Source organism: Mirounga leonina, unplaced genomic scaffold, assembly GCF_011800145.1.
Source record: "Mirounga leonina isolate KUSES-001 unplaced genomic scaffold, KU_Mleo_1.0 Mir_174, whole genome shotgun sequence".
Lineage (NCBI taxonomy): Eukaryota > Metazoa > Chordata > Mammalia > Carnivora > Phocidae > Mirounga > Mirounga leonina.
Window position 1 is genome coordinate 40501562 of NW_023270451.1, and position 12927 is coordinate 40514488.

Sequence of the window (12927 nt, forward strand, 5' to 3'; positions counted from 1 at the left end):
CCAGTCTTGATGATTTTATCACCAAAATATATTTCCAGTCTGCTGTCATTTCCATCTCTTCTTTCTCCACCACAAGCCAGTGACGTTTTTCTGTTGCATGTGAGTTCTCCACTACCTAGCTCATACTTATGTCAAGGTATCACCCTGCCCTCAGTCCCTCTATCCATCCTGGATTTTCAGTATCTTAAAACATATCAGGGTCATTTCCCTCCCGGATTTTGCATTGCTGTTTCCTCTGCCTGGGATGCTCTTTCCCCCACTATAGTTCTCAGTTTAAATGTCATTTACTCGGTATCTTTGTAATCACCCTATCTAAAATAGAATTCTCAAAATTCTTTGTTCTGGTTGGTTTCTTTTATAGTACTCATTACAACTTGGAAGTTTTTGTGTTTATTTGCCCTTAGTCTGTCTCCTCCTCTGGAGGGTAGGAACCCACTCTGTCTTATTCATTGTTATAGCCACAGATGATGAAACATAGTAGACACTTTAATAGAAATCAATAAATATTTGAAGAACATGTAGAAGTACTGTGAAATTTCTAAACAGTTGCAATTTAATGAAAAGCTTTACTTGCTCATGCAGAACCCATTACTTATTCATTACCTACATCATTCCAAAATGACTAGAAATAGTGTACAAAATATAAACAATGCTAGCTAAAGAACTATGTGCGTATGTGTTGGTGGGGGTAGGAAGCCTGTAGTTAGTCTTCAAAATAACATTTCTAATATTCTCTTTCCTAGAGATAGGCAGCAGATTTGGCTTTGAGCTTAATAGGCACTGCAAAATGGTTTCCATTATCTCAGAGCCCACAAGATAAAAATCTTTTGAGCTCTTTCCACAGTCTTTCTGTGCTGCCAAAATGGTACACATGAATGTCTTGGCAGATGCTCTCAAAAGCATTAACACTCCTGAAAGGAGAGGTAAATGCCAGGTTCTTATTATGCCATGCTCCAAAGTCATTAACCAGTTTCTAACTGTGATGATGAAGCATGGTTACATTGGTGAATTTGAGATCATTGATAATCACAGAGCTGGGAAAATTGTTGTGAACCTCACAAGCAGGTTAAACAAGTGTGGAGTGATGAGCTTCAGATTTGATGTACAACTCAGAGATCTACAAAAATGGCAGAATAATCTGCTCCTGTCCCACCAGTTTGCTTTCATTGTACTGACAACCTCAGCTGGCATCATGGACCATGAAGAAGCAAGACAAAAACACCCAGAAGGGAAAATCCTGGGATTCTTTTTCTAAGGATGTAATACATACATGCAAATTAAAAAAAAAAAAAAATCATTTGAAAAGGATGATATAGTTGGGCTGGAAACCTTCAATAATTGTTTTATTACCTTAGATTTCACCCTGAGATTATGGTCAGCAGTTGTTTAATTAGGAATCTTATCCTAAGATCAATGAAACAAGATACAGAATACTTATAAAACAAACATGAGCACTGCTGGAAAGACTAGGATATGAACAGGTGGTAATGTCTCTTTTAACACTATATAGATTAGATTTTGAGCATTAGTATCAAAATCACCATAAAAGTCCCAATGCCCTCATTTCTCATGTTCACTTTGAATCAGTGTTTGAGCAAGTAAATACACATTATGATAGAAACATTTCCTTTTAACACTCTTTGACAGGACTCTGACTTGAAGAAAACAGTGGACGAAAGTGCACGGATTCAAAGAGCATACAACCACTATTTTGATTTGATCATCGTAAACGACAATCTAGACAAAGCCTTTGAGAAACTACAAACTGCCATAGAGAAGCTGAGAATGGAGCCACAGTGGGTCCCAATCAGCTGGGTTTACTGATGGTTCAATAAGGTTCATAATGGAAATAAAACTTTTTAAAAGTAACTGCAACAAATAAGCCTTCTACTGAGAAAATACATGCACAGATAGAAGATATCTGCCAAGTTCAGGCATTTTTATTGTGTAGATTGAAATACCAGTACACTATTCTGAATTTTTATATAAAATGTGGTTGGGAAGGTGTACTAATATATAATTTATCTTAATTTTTCTAACTTTTTATGGATAACCTTTCTATTCATACCACATAAAGAAATGCGTTGAAGCATTTTGTATATGTTTTGATTTAGTACCCTTGCCTTTTTCATCAAAGGAATTTTCAAAGCCTTCATTCTCGCATTGGTCTCCCATTTTCACTGTGATAATGAATACTTGAAATAGTTTTGTAAATCTGTCCTTTAGTTCAGTATTTAACTAGTGAAGGGTCAGTTACTCTTTATTAGGAGAAAATAGTAGTTATTGGCCTTCTTTCCTAATATTAATTCATACAGAAACAGAACTATAATGTCCATACCTTCCAAGTCTGACATCAGAAGTCTGCTCAACACTACATGGTTTCGTTATTTCAGAGATATATGGCTATCCATTCTAATTTAGGCAGATATGTTTTTTTCCCCTTTTTTTCCATCTTGAGGGAAAGTGAAGAGCAATACTTTGCACTCTCATTTGTTGCCATGACAGGCTGATACTAAGTGAATGTGTACACAGCAAGGAAGGCCATGCAGGCTAAGGGAGTGCCTTATCCTGTAACACATAACACAGCAAAATGACACATAAAGTTGATTTATTTTCACATGTAGAAATTTGACAAAAATGAACCTACTGCTTTCAACAGTTTTTTATTAGGATAGTCAGCAAATGTATGATGCCTTTGCAAATTTCTGTGATACTTTAAAATGCCTCTCAGTTTGCAAGTGGGGGATTTTCTGAAGAATCAGCATCCTTTCTGAAGTGTGATGTGATTGTTAGAATACTTAAATCTTTTGTGTTGAGAACCAAATCCATTGAACAACTTAGGAGATTTGGAAATAACTGTCAGCTGTCTTACCTATATATAACATATACATTATATAATATATATTAAATAAGGTTTTATATATTTTTTTTTACATTTCTGTTAGGAAATGCGCTTTTTTGTTTAGTAATTAGGAAAACCGCTCTCTTTTAGAGGCATTAACATACTCAGATTTTTAAAATTCGCCTCAGTTAAAATCTTCCTTTAGGAATCTTGGATGGTATAAATTCTTCCTCAAACATATTCAGAGATGTAGCTCATCATTTAACTAAGTTATGTTATGTTGCTGCCAGCTTTTCATAGGGACAGTATTCACACCTACAGGGTTAGATGCTTGTGGTCATCTTTGGCCATGGTAGGCATCAGGCACCTGGCTGTTAATTTTTCTCCTCAGCAAAGCTGTCACATGGAACACTAGCCAGAAGGGCTTAGAGGGAAGAGAAAATACCTGGCAATAAGCAGTTATGCACACATTGCTTTAAATCTTCTTCACAATGAAACAGCCAAGTGGCTGTATTGTTAAGATTGGAAATGTATAGGTTTTTTTTTTTATTCTAGAGTTTCATATCCAGAACACAAATTCATGTTCTTTGTCCTAGGATAGGGATATTAGTGGTAAAATGGATCATACCCTTTTAATAACTTTGGTAACTTTTAAACCACATATATTCGCATCCAATTCTCGGCTCCTCAAAGCAACCTGAATCAAAGCAGTGTTGAGATAATGTCTTATGATTTAGTATTTCAACACACTGTAAATTTTCAGGAAATGTGCTGTCTTCTGCACAGAGCCTCTTTGAACAACTTTGGGATCATCGTAGCAGCACAAGAAGTGTATCCACAAAATATTTCAACTGTCTTCACATAATGGAGATAATTTTTACATCATCTGTATTTTTAGCCTTATCCTGTGGTTTAAAATGCATATTATTTAGAAAATAGTGTATACTTAAAGGAATTATTTCTATTATAAATGGTATTCATGACTAGTTAATATACACTAGATCCCCCATAATATAAAATGAAATAATGCTGTTTAGTTTATCTCAGTCTAGATGCCAGAGCTGAAGAGAATAAATTCAGAAAAGGTCACTGTATCTCAGTAGTTATTGAACTTGAAACTGAAGTCCCATCTGAGTCTGCAGGACTCAGTAGAGCTGTACTGGGGCAAGGAGTCCCAGAGGCCCCAGGATTCTCCCAAGGCAATGAGAGTATTGTTGTAATCAATGAAGTATGAACTTCTCTTGCGGGAAATATCTAAAATAATTAGCTTTACTGAAGAGAAAACGGTTTAAAGGGATGCTAAACAATTGGTAATAGTTAAAATACAAATGCACATGCAAATGCCTTTGGGAAACTTGTGCCAATACATTAATGCACCCGAGGATTCTTTGTGATCAGAAGAGTGTCCACATTCAGATTTCAGGGCATGACAATTTATATACAACTAAATATTATATATATGTTTTTTATTTTCAAATGTACAAATACCCCTAGAGGTAATGTTTCTGGATAAGTCATGTAACAGTATAACTAGTGGAATATATGTGATGCACTACAAGTAGAGTTTCACTTTTATTCCAGCCGTGTCTTGATTATGCAGTCTTAATTCCTGTTTGATATTTGTATATTATCAAATATCTAATACATCAGGACTTTTGCTTTTGCCAATTCTTAACTATACAATTGCTGAACATAGCTTTCTAAAATAGAAATCTTATCATAAACCCAGTATGACTACAGCAATAGTAGCCTGAACCCTAGATTCTAGAATCTAGTAGATTTGCTTATAGTAGCTTATCAGGACAAGTTTTCTTTAAAAGAGCAAATTGGTTATTAACACAAATTAGGAAATAATGCAAATTAGCAATAAAATACAATAGTGTAGCATTATAGATTATGGCCAGATACTAACTGCTTTGACCATACTATCCCAATGACAATAAAAGATGATCTTTGCTTTAAAAATTCACTAAATTGGTACTTCTTGCTAGACAAAACAGTAAGTGTCATAATCCAGTGATTGGAGTTGATTTTCAAGATGGATAGCCATGGAGTTAGGTACAGTTAGTTTGAACTGATAAATATTAACCATAAAATTTTTGAAAATTGGTCAAAATAGTGCTCTACTTAACATTGTACTTTTATGACTTCTGAAACAACACTCCATTTTCCAAAAATCACAGGCTAGGGAGCCAATAATTTTGTAGTAATGAATCTTTATACTAAATATGGAAAAAGAAATCCTGAATTTTTATGTACATATATAGGTCATTTTATAAATGTCTGAGTCACCATATATATAATATATATACAGCCATATGTATAATATGTAAAATTCTCCCCAAATACATGAATAATAAAACTAAATATGGTCACCCATGTAACTATAGCTAGTGATCTTAAATGTTTACTCCCAGATTCTTAGACATTCTGAAACCTTTTTCACATTGTTTTCTAAGGCTCTAGTTTTACCTTGAGGCAGATACTAATCTTCCTGAAAAATATTAAGCTCAGAAGATTATTATAACTTAATTTCTTTAAGCAAAAAGGACAGAGTTCTAGATGGCAGCCTCTTAGTAAATACTTATTTAAACTTTAAATGAATTTGTGATATGGTTCAGGCTTAGAGATTATGGTAACTGCCCTCCTCTTGTTCAGTGGATTTGCTGTGAGAATTCATGTAATAACATCTGTAATGTATTTAAGTTCTTGAGCAAAATTCAGTATTCTAAATAATGGGATCATTGTATATATAAAAGTGAATATTCACAAACTTTTAAGAATATAGTCAACTAATAATTCAGCATCATTTTTTGAGTATGCATTGTATATCTTAAGAAGATAACAATTCTGTAATTCCTTAAGGTAAGATTATTTTTAAATTACATTTTTGTTAGCCTCAAGTTTTATTCATTTTTTAATATGTCCTATAATTCATTATGTTACCTTTGTGTTCCTGGAATGATTTAGTGCAGAAACAGAAATAAGTCTTTAATACACTAAAAAGTGAAGGAATGATATCTCATTTCTAAGGTAAGAATTTTAAAGCATGGTTTGTACCACTTCCGTAGTACATTGCACTACTTTCTTTAAAATAATCTCTTTTGTTAAAAATAGAGATGGTGTACTTCTACTAGCTGAGATCCTAATTCTGATTCTGACCATGCGACCTTTGATAAAATTTATATTTCCCTTTACTTTTAATATTCCACCCGTTAAATAGGGCTAGCTTAATATTTGTCTTCACCTTAAATTACAAGAAGTAATTTGTAACTCTGATGTGATGAATGCTAGACTGGAGAATCCTTATTAGGCTACTTTATTTATTATATGTATTCACTTATATTGAGGTTGTTTATCTTTTAGTTCATTTAAAATGTATCTCTTCAGAGGTAGTATAATGAATAGAACACACCATTCAAGAATCCTCCCTCTAATTTTAAAACAGCTCTGAGGAGGGTCTGTTCTCTCTTGTGGCCTTGGTCAGGAGGTCCATTTTAGTTTAGAATCGCACTCTCAGTCCAAACCTTTAACAAATTCTTCTTACAAATCAAATAAAATTTAAGCAATCTAGTACTCTGACATCCAAGAAATTCTGAACTTTGGCCCTTAAAGCTGCCCTACCTTAGTTCTTATGCCTGAAATTTATCATTGCAGCCCTATTGTTTAACCCATAGTATTAAGTTTAGAAGGCATCTGTTTCTTTATAGGGAGAACTGTTGTTAGGTCCAATTAGTGTGGACCTTGAATCAGACATGAAGACATCTTAGTTGCATTCTCTTTTTAATTGCTTCACGGCTGCTGGCTGATAATACAGTGCTGTGATAAATCTGACTTTCCTCCACACACCAAAGTCAGCCAGAAGTGACCATTCCTTCCCTTTTCTTCCCTACCAGTTTTTCCTAATTCCCAGCACAAACTGAATGAACACATCTACAATGAACATAAATGCTGCTTCGTACATAGGAGAGTAAATGACTCAGTGCTTGTAAACGTTCTTGAGTCCCACTGAATAGGTACTGTTGCTTCCACAAAGCAGAAGCCAAAAGGTCTTATTTTAACAGTTGGAACTAGAGGTCTTTGTTGCACTTCAGCAACAGCAGAGGGTAGAAACACACAAATACGACAGGCCATACCTGACATTAGTCTTTCTTCATATTGGTCAAGGTGGCCAGGGAGCTTAGAGGAAGTGGAAAAAAGCAGAGCATTCAAAACTCCTCAGCTATAAATTACCACTGTTAAAGCAGAAGTCATCAGCACTTAAAATATGTGGTCTTCATCGTATTCCGAAATAAGAGAGGCAGGCAATAGTATAGCAATTGCCTTGAAGACCTAGAGCTTGTTCTGGTGAATATGGTCCAAATGAGGAATACCTTCACCTTTTCAGGTCGAACCAGATTTGAGGAATAGCTCATCTCCAACTGTAATTTAAGTATAAGATAAATATTCCTTTTGGCTATGTGTCCTCTTTTAAAAAGAACGGACTCCTGTTTCTTTGCTAACATTGATTTTTAAGGAAGTGGGATCTAGGGTTTTGCTGGAGAAGAATGCCAAACTAGGGTTTGGCAACAAGTGTAGTTTTCTGCATGTTGAGTTACTTTAGAGCCCATGGTGAGTATTTGATGTGAAAACCTTGCTTTGGGGATTTTTTTTTTTTTTTCCATTTCAGTTTGGTGTATCTTTATGTTGAACACAAATGCATGCTCTTTTTAACCTCTAGTCTTTGAAATAATTGTAGAACTTTTTTTTTAATGGAGGGCAAACTGCTTGTCAGCAATCTAAAAATAAAAGCTGAACAAGCTGCTTAAGTCTCTGATGAAAAAGTTTAAAAATAAAATTTAATTGCTACTGCCTTCCAAGTAATTGTATTACTAGTTCCTGTATAAAAGAAACATTACTGCTGCCTTTGTATAAATAAAATTTTCCTGCAGTACAATTAAGTATTGATTTTTCAGAAACTGTCCCTATAAATTTTTCTTTTCACATATTTCCATATGCTGTCCAAAACAAACATTATTGAAATGTTGAACATGTGAGATTGTATATTCCAAGTAAAATATTTTTGTACATATAAAAATACTGCAAAAATGTAGTGTTTCATTTATAGGTAGAACTAAGGTTTAGAGATGATCAAATACAGAGGATATCAGATTTGCTTTGGTAATTTCTTTTAAATGCTAATAATCTCTACAGAAAGCCTGTAATAACATTTAGTTTTTCCCACCAAAATAAATATATAAATTTTTCACCTGCTTCTCTTCTTTAACAAGGAAACCCTAACTATTGTTTCCTCTATCCCAGCCCAAGCCATTTGGTGGCTTTCAAAGGTGACGTACTCAAGGAAAAAATGGCAGAGACAGGGAAGATTAAAATATAGGATCAAGAAAAGGCCTCTGTGCTTAGATGACATGAGATGCTAGGACGAGCTAGCCAAGCAGGAAAATCTCAGGTGGGAAAGACAGCACCTGCTGGGACACAGCTCAGCCCTGAGGCCTGCAATGGAAAAGGGAGGTGGACCCACCAGGCTGGCCAAGAGGTGGAGGCATGACTGGGTGAGTGCGGGAAGCCGGTGTCCACAACAGGTACTTTGCAACTCGTTCTCAAGCTAAGTTTCTGGGATTTCATGCCTCGTATTTCAGAAATTGCTAATCTAGTGTACTTCTCATGTCTCCCAAAGAATTTGGTTTTAGATTGTTCACTTTCTTCTTACACTGTCCGTTTTCTCTCACTGCAGTAAAAAATTACCACAAACTTCACAGCTTTAAACACAAACTCAGTTCTGTAGGTTGGAAATCCAATACAGGTCTCACCTAAGTGAAATTGAGACATTTCCCGGGGCCTGCCCTGGCTCTCACCGCTGGAGAGAGAATCTGCTTCCAGGCTCCTGCAGGCTGTTGGCAGATTACAGTTCCATGCTGGTGTAGAACTGAGGTCCCTGCTTCCTTACTGGCTGTCACATGGACTGCACTCTTGTTCTTGAACTGACCTCCATCTCAGAGCCAGCAACAACACTGAATCCTTCCTATGCCTCATCTTTCCTGCATTTTCTTTGGCCAAGTCTCTCGCTGACTCTTGTGCCTTCTAAGGGCCCTACCAGATAATCCAGGATAATCTCCATCTCAAGGTCTGTCACCTGAAGAACACATGTAAAGTCCCTTTTTGGCATATAAGGTAACATGTTCACAGGTTCCATGGACACCTGAGGAACCCTGATAGGGCCACAGCACACTAGCTGATAGAAATGTTTCTTCCTGTACCACTTGTGAAAGACAAGTAGTCATGGAAACATCTGAGTGAAGGTGGCTTTCCACTTCTGTTGTTCTGGGAAATATTCTGTTTTCTGTTTTCTAGGTATCTGGTCTACCAGAACTTGTTTACAAATGTAAATGTACATTTGCAATTAATAATCGTATATAGTGAAGAGGATACCAGTTACTTAGAAGAGCCTTTTGGACGCCCACTCAAACATGCCCAGCACTACTTTGCCCACCATATCACAGTGGGGTCTGCTAAGGAGTGGCAATAACTGAGGGGCTGGGATCACCTGTAGCAGCATAAGGCTACATCCTTTTTAATTGCAGATTTTTAAAACACAGTCCAACAGGGTGACTGGCTGATAATTGTGGAAAGGGCCAGATGCCTTAGTTGCCTGTTTGATGTAACCCAAACTTTTGGCATGTGCTGGGATGGTGTCTTTTCTTTCTGCCTGAAGCTGATCTTTAGTTTTTGTTGCTTTTGGGGTTTTTTGGCTTGGCTTGGCTTGGCTTGGCTTGGCTTGGCTTGGCTTGGCTTGGTGGTTTTTCATTTAGAGGTTAATACGTATAAAATTACAACGGGAATAGAAGGGTAACCCCCCCACCCCCAACCTCTTATCCCAACTTCTAAATCCTCTCCCCAAAGGAACCACTGTCCAGTTTCTTGTGGACTCCAAGGAGCTTCCCACTGCATTGTGATACATGTGTATGTGTTTACACAGATAGATTCTCCTTACAAAATCTGTATAAAACTTACTTCAGAAAGTCAGACAAAAAGGCATGTACAGTGCCACTGTTGGAGCACTGTTTTCACCTTGGCAGATTCCCTTCCAGTTTGTTATAAGGTGCTCCTTATGTCACCACACAGTGCACAGCTCTCCTGTTTTTCATGTATTGGAAGTATTTGCGTAAGATTTAGTCTCAACTGAGGTGATGAAAGGGTTATTTTGCTTCATTTCTTCCGTGTTAAGATTCCTTAAAATCTGAAGAGCAGAAAAAGGAATAGATGATGTTGAGGTTAAAAAAAAAGCTGAGTAACACGTTTCTCTTTCAACAGCTGCTACTTCTTATCCTCCCTGCTCCTAAAGTAAGACAAATTCTAGGAGGAAGTCTTAGCTACTTTTTGCTAAGGAAAAGTGGTTTCAGCTCCCCAGTGGTTAGTGGCAAAGGAATCAGAGGCACTAGAGAGATAGTCCAAGTTATTTATAGAAGAATTTCAAACAGAATTAAATGCAAAATATACACAGTTCAGAGTTTCCTTTGATACAGTATGTAGTATTTTATAAATTAAAAATCGAGAATGCATGGGAAATCAGCATTGTTCTTGACATAGAATTGGTACGCTCATCAAAGCATAACAAAAAAAATGTCTACAGCTAGACCCCTAAGGAAGGGTCACCTACTAATTATTTTAGTATAATTTTGTTTAGCAGAATATATGTACTATAATGGCATTTACAGTTCATTTGTCAATCAGCACATCTAAAACAGACTCTTCTATAAATTGTCTTCCTATGGCATTTACAATTTAAAATGAATTTTTGGATTAAACCAAACTCATCTGTTTTTGTATAGCAGAAAAAGATAGGCGGACCAATTTTTTTCTGCAGAAAAAAGTCTGTACACTAGCTTAGAATTCTCAACCCTCCTCTAGCTCTTCAGATGCTAAAATCTAACTTAGACACTGGGTCATTAGCACAGGCCTTTTATGAAAAACTGTTTACAGAGTACCTGGTGACTAAACTCAGTAGTATCTTAACAGTGCTGAAAAATACCCAGCCTTGGCTGATAACATGTACTTGTAATTCACATATGATGTTATTAATGTGCTCTGCCTAAAGCACAGAGTCCGTTCAGGCTTATATAAAGAATTAGTGGGAAAATGCTGGGGTCCTTCTGGGTGACAGCTTTCACAGATGACTGCAGTCTCTCCAGGTTCATGTTGGCTAAGGCAAACAAACGCTGCACAATCATAAACTTTTCCATATCCTTCAGAGGAGCCAAGTCTGGATTTTCAAGATCAGATACTCCATCATCAGAGAGAGCACGGAGCTGAAATGGCACATTTAAGCAAATTCATTTAAAAATGTTACAGAAAAACCACATAGGTGAATAGTAATGTACTTCTAGATGATTATGGGGAAAAATTAAATTGTTACTGTTTTTTAAATTCCCCAAGTGGTGCAGAAAAACCCTTAAGATGTAACAAGATTTGTTTCTCCCAGGCCAGGACCTTACGCCTGATTTTTCCAATTTGCCTGGAGTTCTGACTGAATCTCCACTCTGAATTCTACCTTCTACTAGATCCCTTAACTTCAGGAGATGAGAAAGTTCAGAATGTAACTTTCCCATACACACAGTATGTACGGTTTGATTTTTCTTTTTATTTTAATGATAGTAGAATTTCTTAAATAGTTGCTTGATATCCTCAAAGGGATAGGTACCACAGTTCAGTTATACTTCCTGCCTCAAGAACCTTTGCCCTTGCTATTCCTACCTGGGACACTCTTCTTCCAGAGCTCCATGTAAACCTTTTCTTCTCATCTCTCATTGTCCACTGAAATGCCTCATCGGAAGGGCCTTTCCTACTCCCCCCTCTACCCCCATATCCCAGCCATTATTACTCTACTGTCTTTCTGAAATTATCCTCTTGATAGTCACTGTTTAGTCTGTTTTCTAAAACCTACGCTTTTTAGGAGACCAGGGCCCCAGTCTGTCATAGAACATGGGCCGTCAATGTGTTGAATGAATGTTAGCTCTTCAGAGAGGTCATTTCAGATGCTGCTCTAATATTTTTTTTAAATCTTCAGTAATTACAAAGATTAGTTGATTTGATTTTTACCAGGCATTCAAAACCAGATCAGATTAATGTAGAGTAAAATTTAAAAAAAAAAAAAATGAAATAAACCTCTAAAGTATGTGTGAATGTTAACTGAATCAGAAGAGAATCCAAAAGGTTTCCAGAAATCTTACTAAAAGCTTGCTCCAATGTCCAAAGGGCAGCAGTCATTTGACTATAAAAGTACTTGTGTGTCTATTATCAAAATAAGCCTTAACAAATGTACACCGTGTAGATTCACCAACTGCCACTCACACAGTGTTACCACAGGCTTAAGAGCAACCTTTGGCTAAGACCATAAACTATCAGTTTTGCCTTAGAAAGTAGATTAGGCCTACTCTTTGAGCAGAGCAGAAGCACCATATTCCAGTAATTTAAGAGTGAGCTGCACTGGCACATGCTGCCCTCAGCGGGCTCTGTGTCTGGGGTCTGAGCAGCATCCAGTTTCCTTCCCTGAACAGCTGCCAGCCCCACGTGCCCAGAGGCACTTCTAGGTATGAAAGATTACAGCCACCCAAAGGGTGGTGGGGCAAAAGTGACGGTCTACTGATGATTCTGTCTGATTCTATTCTTCTAAAAGCCCCTCAAAGTTACTCTGGCCAGCAGACAAGAGAAGATAGGAATGCTGGTACATTTCTGTACCCTGTTCTAAGTAAATCCCTGTAAGTAACTCAACACCCAAATTCCTTCAGGAGGCAGGAGCCTCACTGTCTTAAGGATTGTTGCAATATCTAGGGCAGATTGTGTGAAGATACCCAGGAAATTGTTTAAAGGAAAATTTTTTTCTTTACGTAAGCAGCCCCCCAAAAGCAGACAAATGACTCTGTGGGTGGGTAGTTTTGTGCCCGTGTAGAATACCAGCCATCCTGGAACTCCAGATGTGTCCTCCTGGCTATGCTCAGACCAACAAAACAGAACTTGGAAGCAACACAAAGATCAAATCTAACGCTTACTGCAGGGAAGATGACAAGTAAGTGTGAGTTTGTTGGGAG

The 12927-nt window shown here is 36.9% G+C and overlaps 3 protein-coding genes across 8 annotated transcripts in view; 2 read left to right on the plus strand and 1 right to left on the minus strand.

The window, feature by feature from the left end:
* Positions 1–5291, plus strand: part of MPP6 (membrane palmitoylated protein 6) — a 127336-nt gene extending 122045 nt beyond the window's left edge. For all 5 annotated transcript variants that reach the window (XM_035020756.1, XM_035020755.1, XM_035020758.1 and 2 more), the window contains one exon: positions 1648–5291. In XM_035020756.1, the coding sequence (XP_034876647.1) occupies positions 1648–1824 (177 nt within the window). In that variant the 3' untranslated portion in view covers positions 1825–5291. The remainder of the gene's footprint in view (positions 1–1647) is intronic.
* LOC118020877 (40S ribosomal protein S15a-like) lies at positions 537–1528 on the plus strand. Its single transcript, XM_035020762.1, has one exon. The coding sequence runs from the start codon at positions 863–865 to the stop codon at positions 1253–1255; it is 393 nt and encodes a 130-aa protein (XP_034876653.1). The 5' UTR covers positions 537–862; the 3' UTR covers positions 1256–1528.
* A 4940-nt stretch (positions 5292–10231) lies between the features above and the next one.
* GSDME (gasdermin E) overlaps positions 10232–12927 on the minus strand; it is a 73555-nt gene continuing 70859 nt past the window's right edge. Inside the window, exon 10 of one of the 2 annotated variants that reach the window (XM_035020760.1) lies at positions 10232–11148. In XM_035020760.1, the coding sequence (XP_034876651.1) occupies positions 10918–11148 (231 nt within the window). In that variant the 3' untranslated portion in view covers positions 10232–10917. The remainder of the gene's footprint in view (positions 11149–12927) is intronic. The other variant, XM_035020761.1, reaches the window with a different exon arrangement.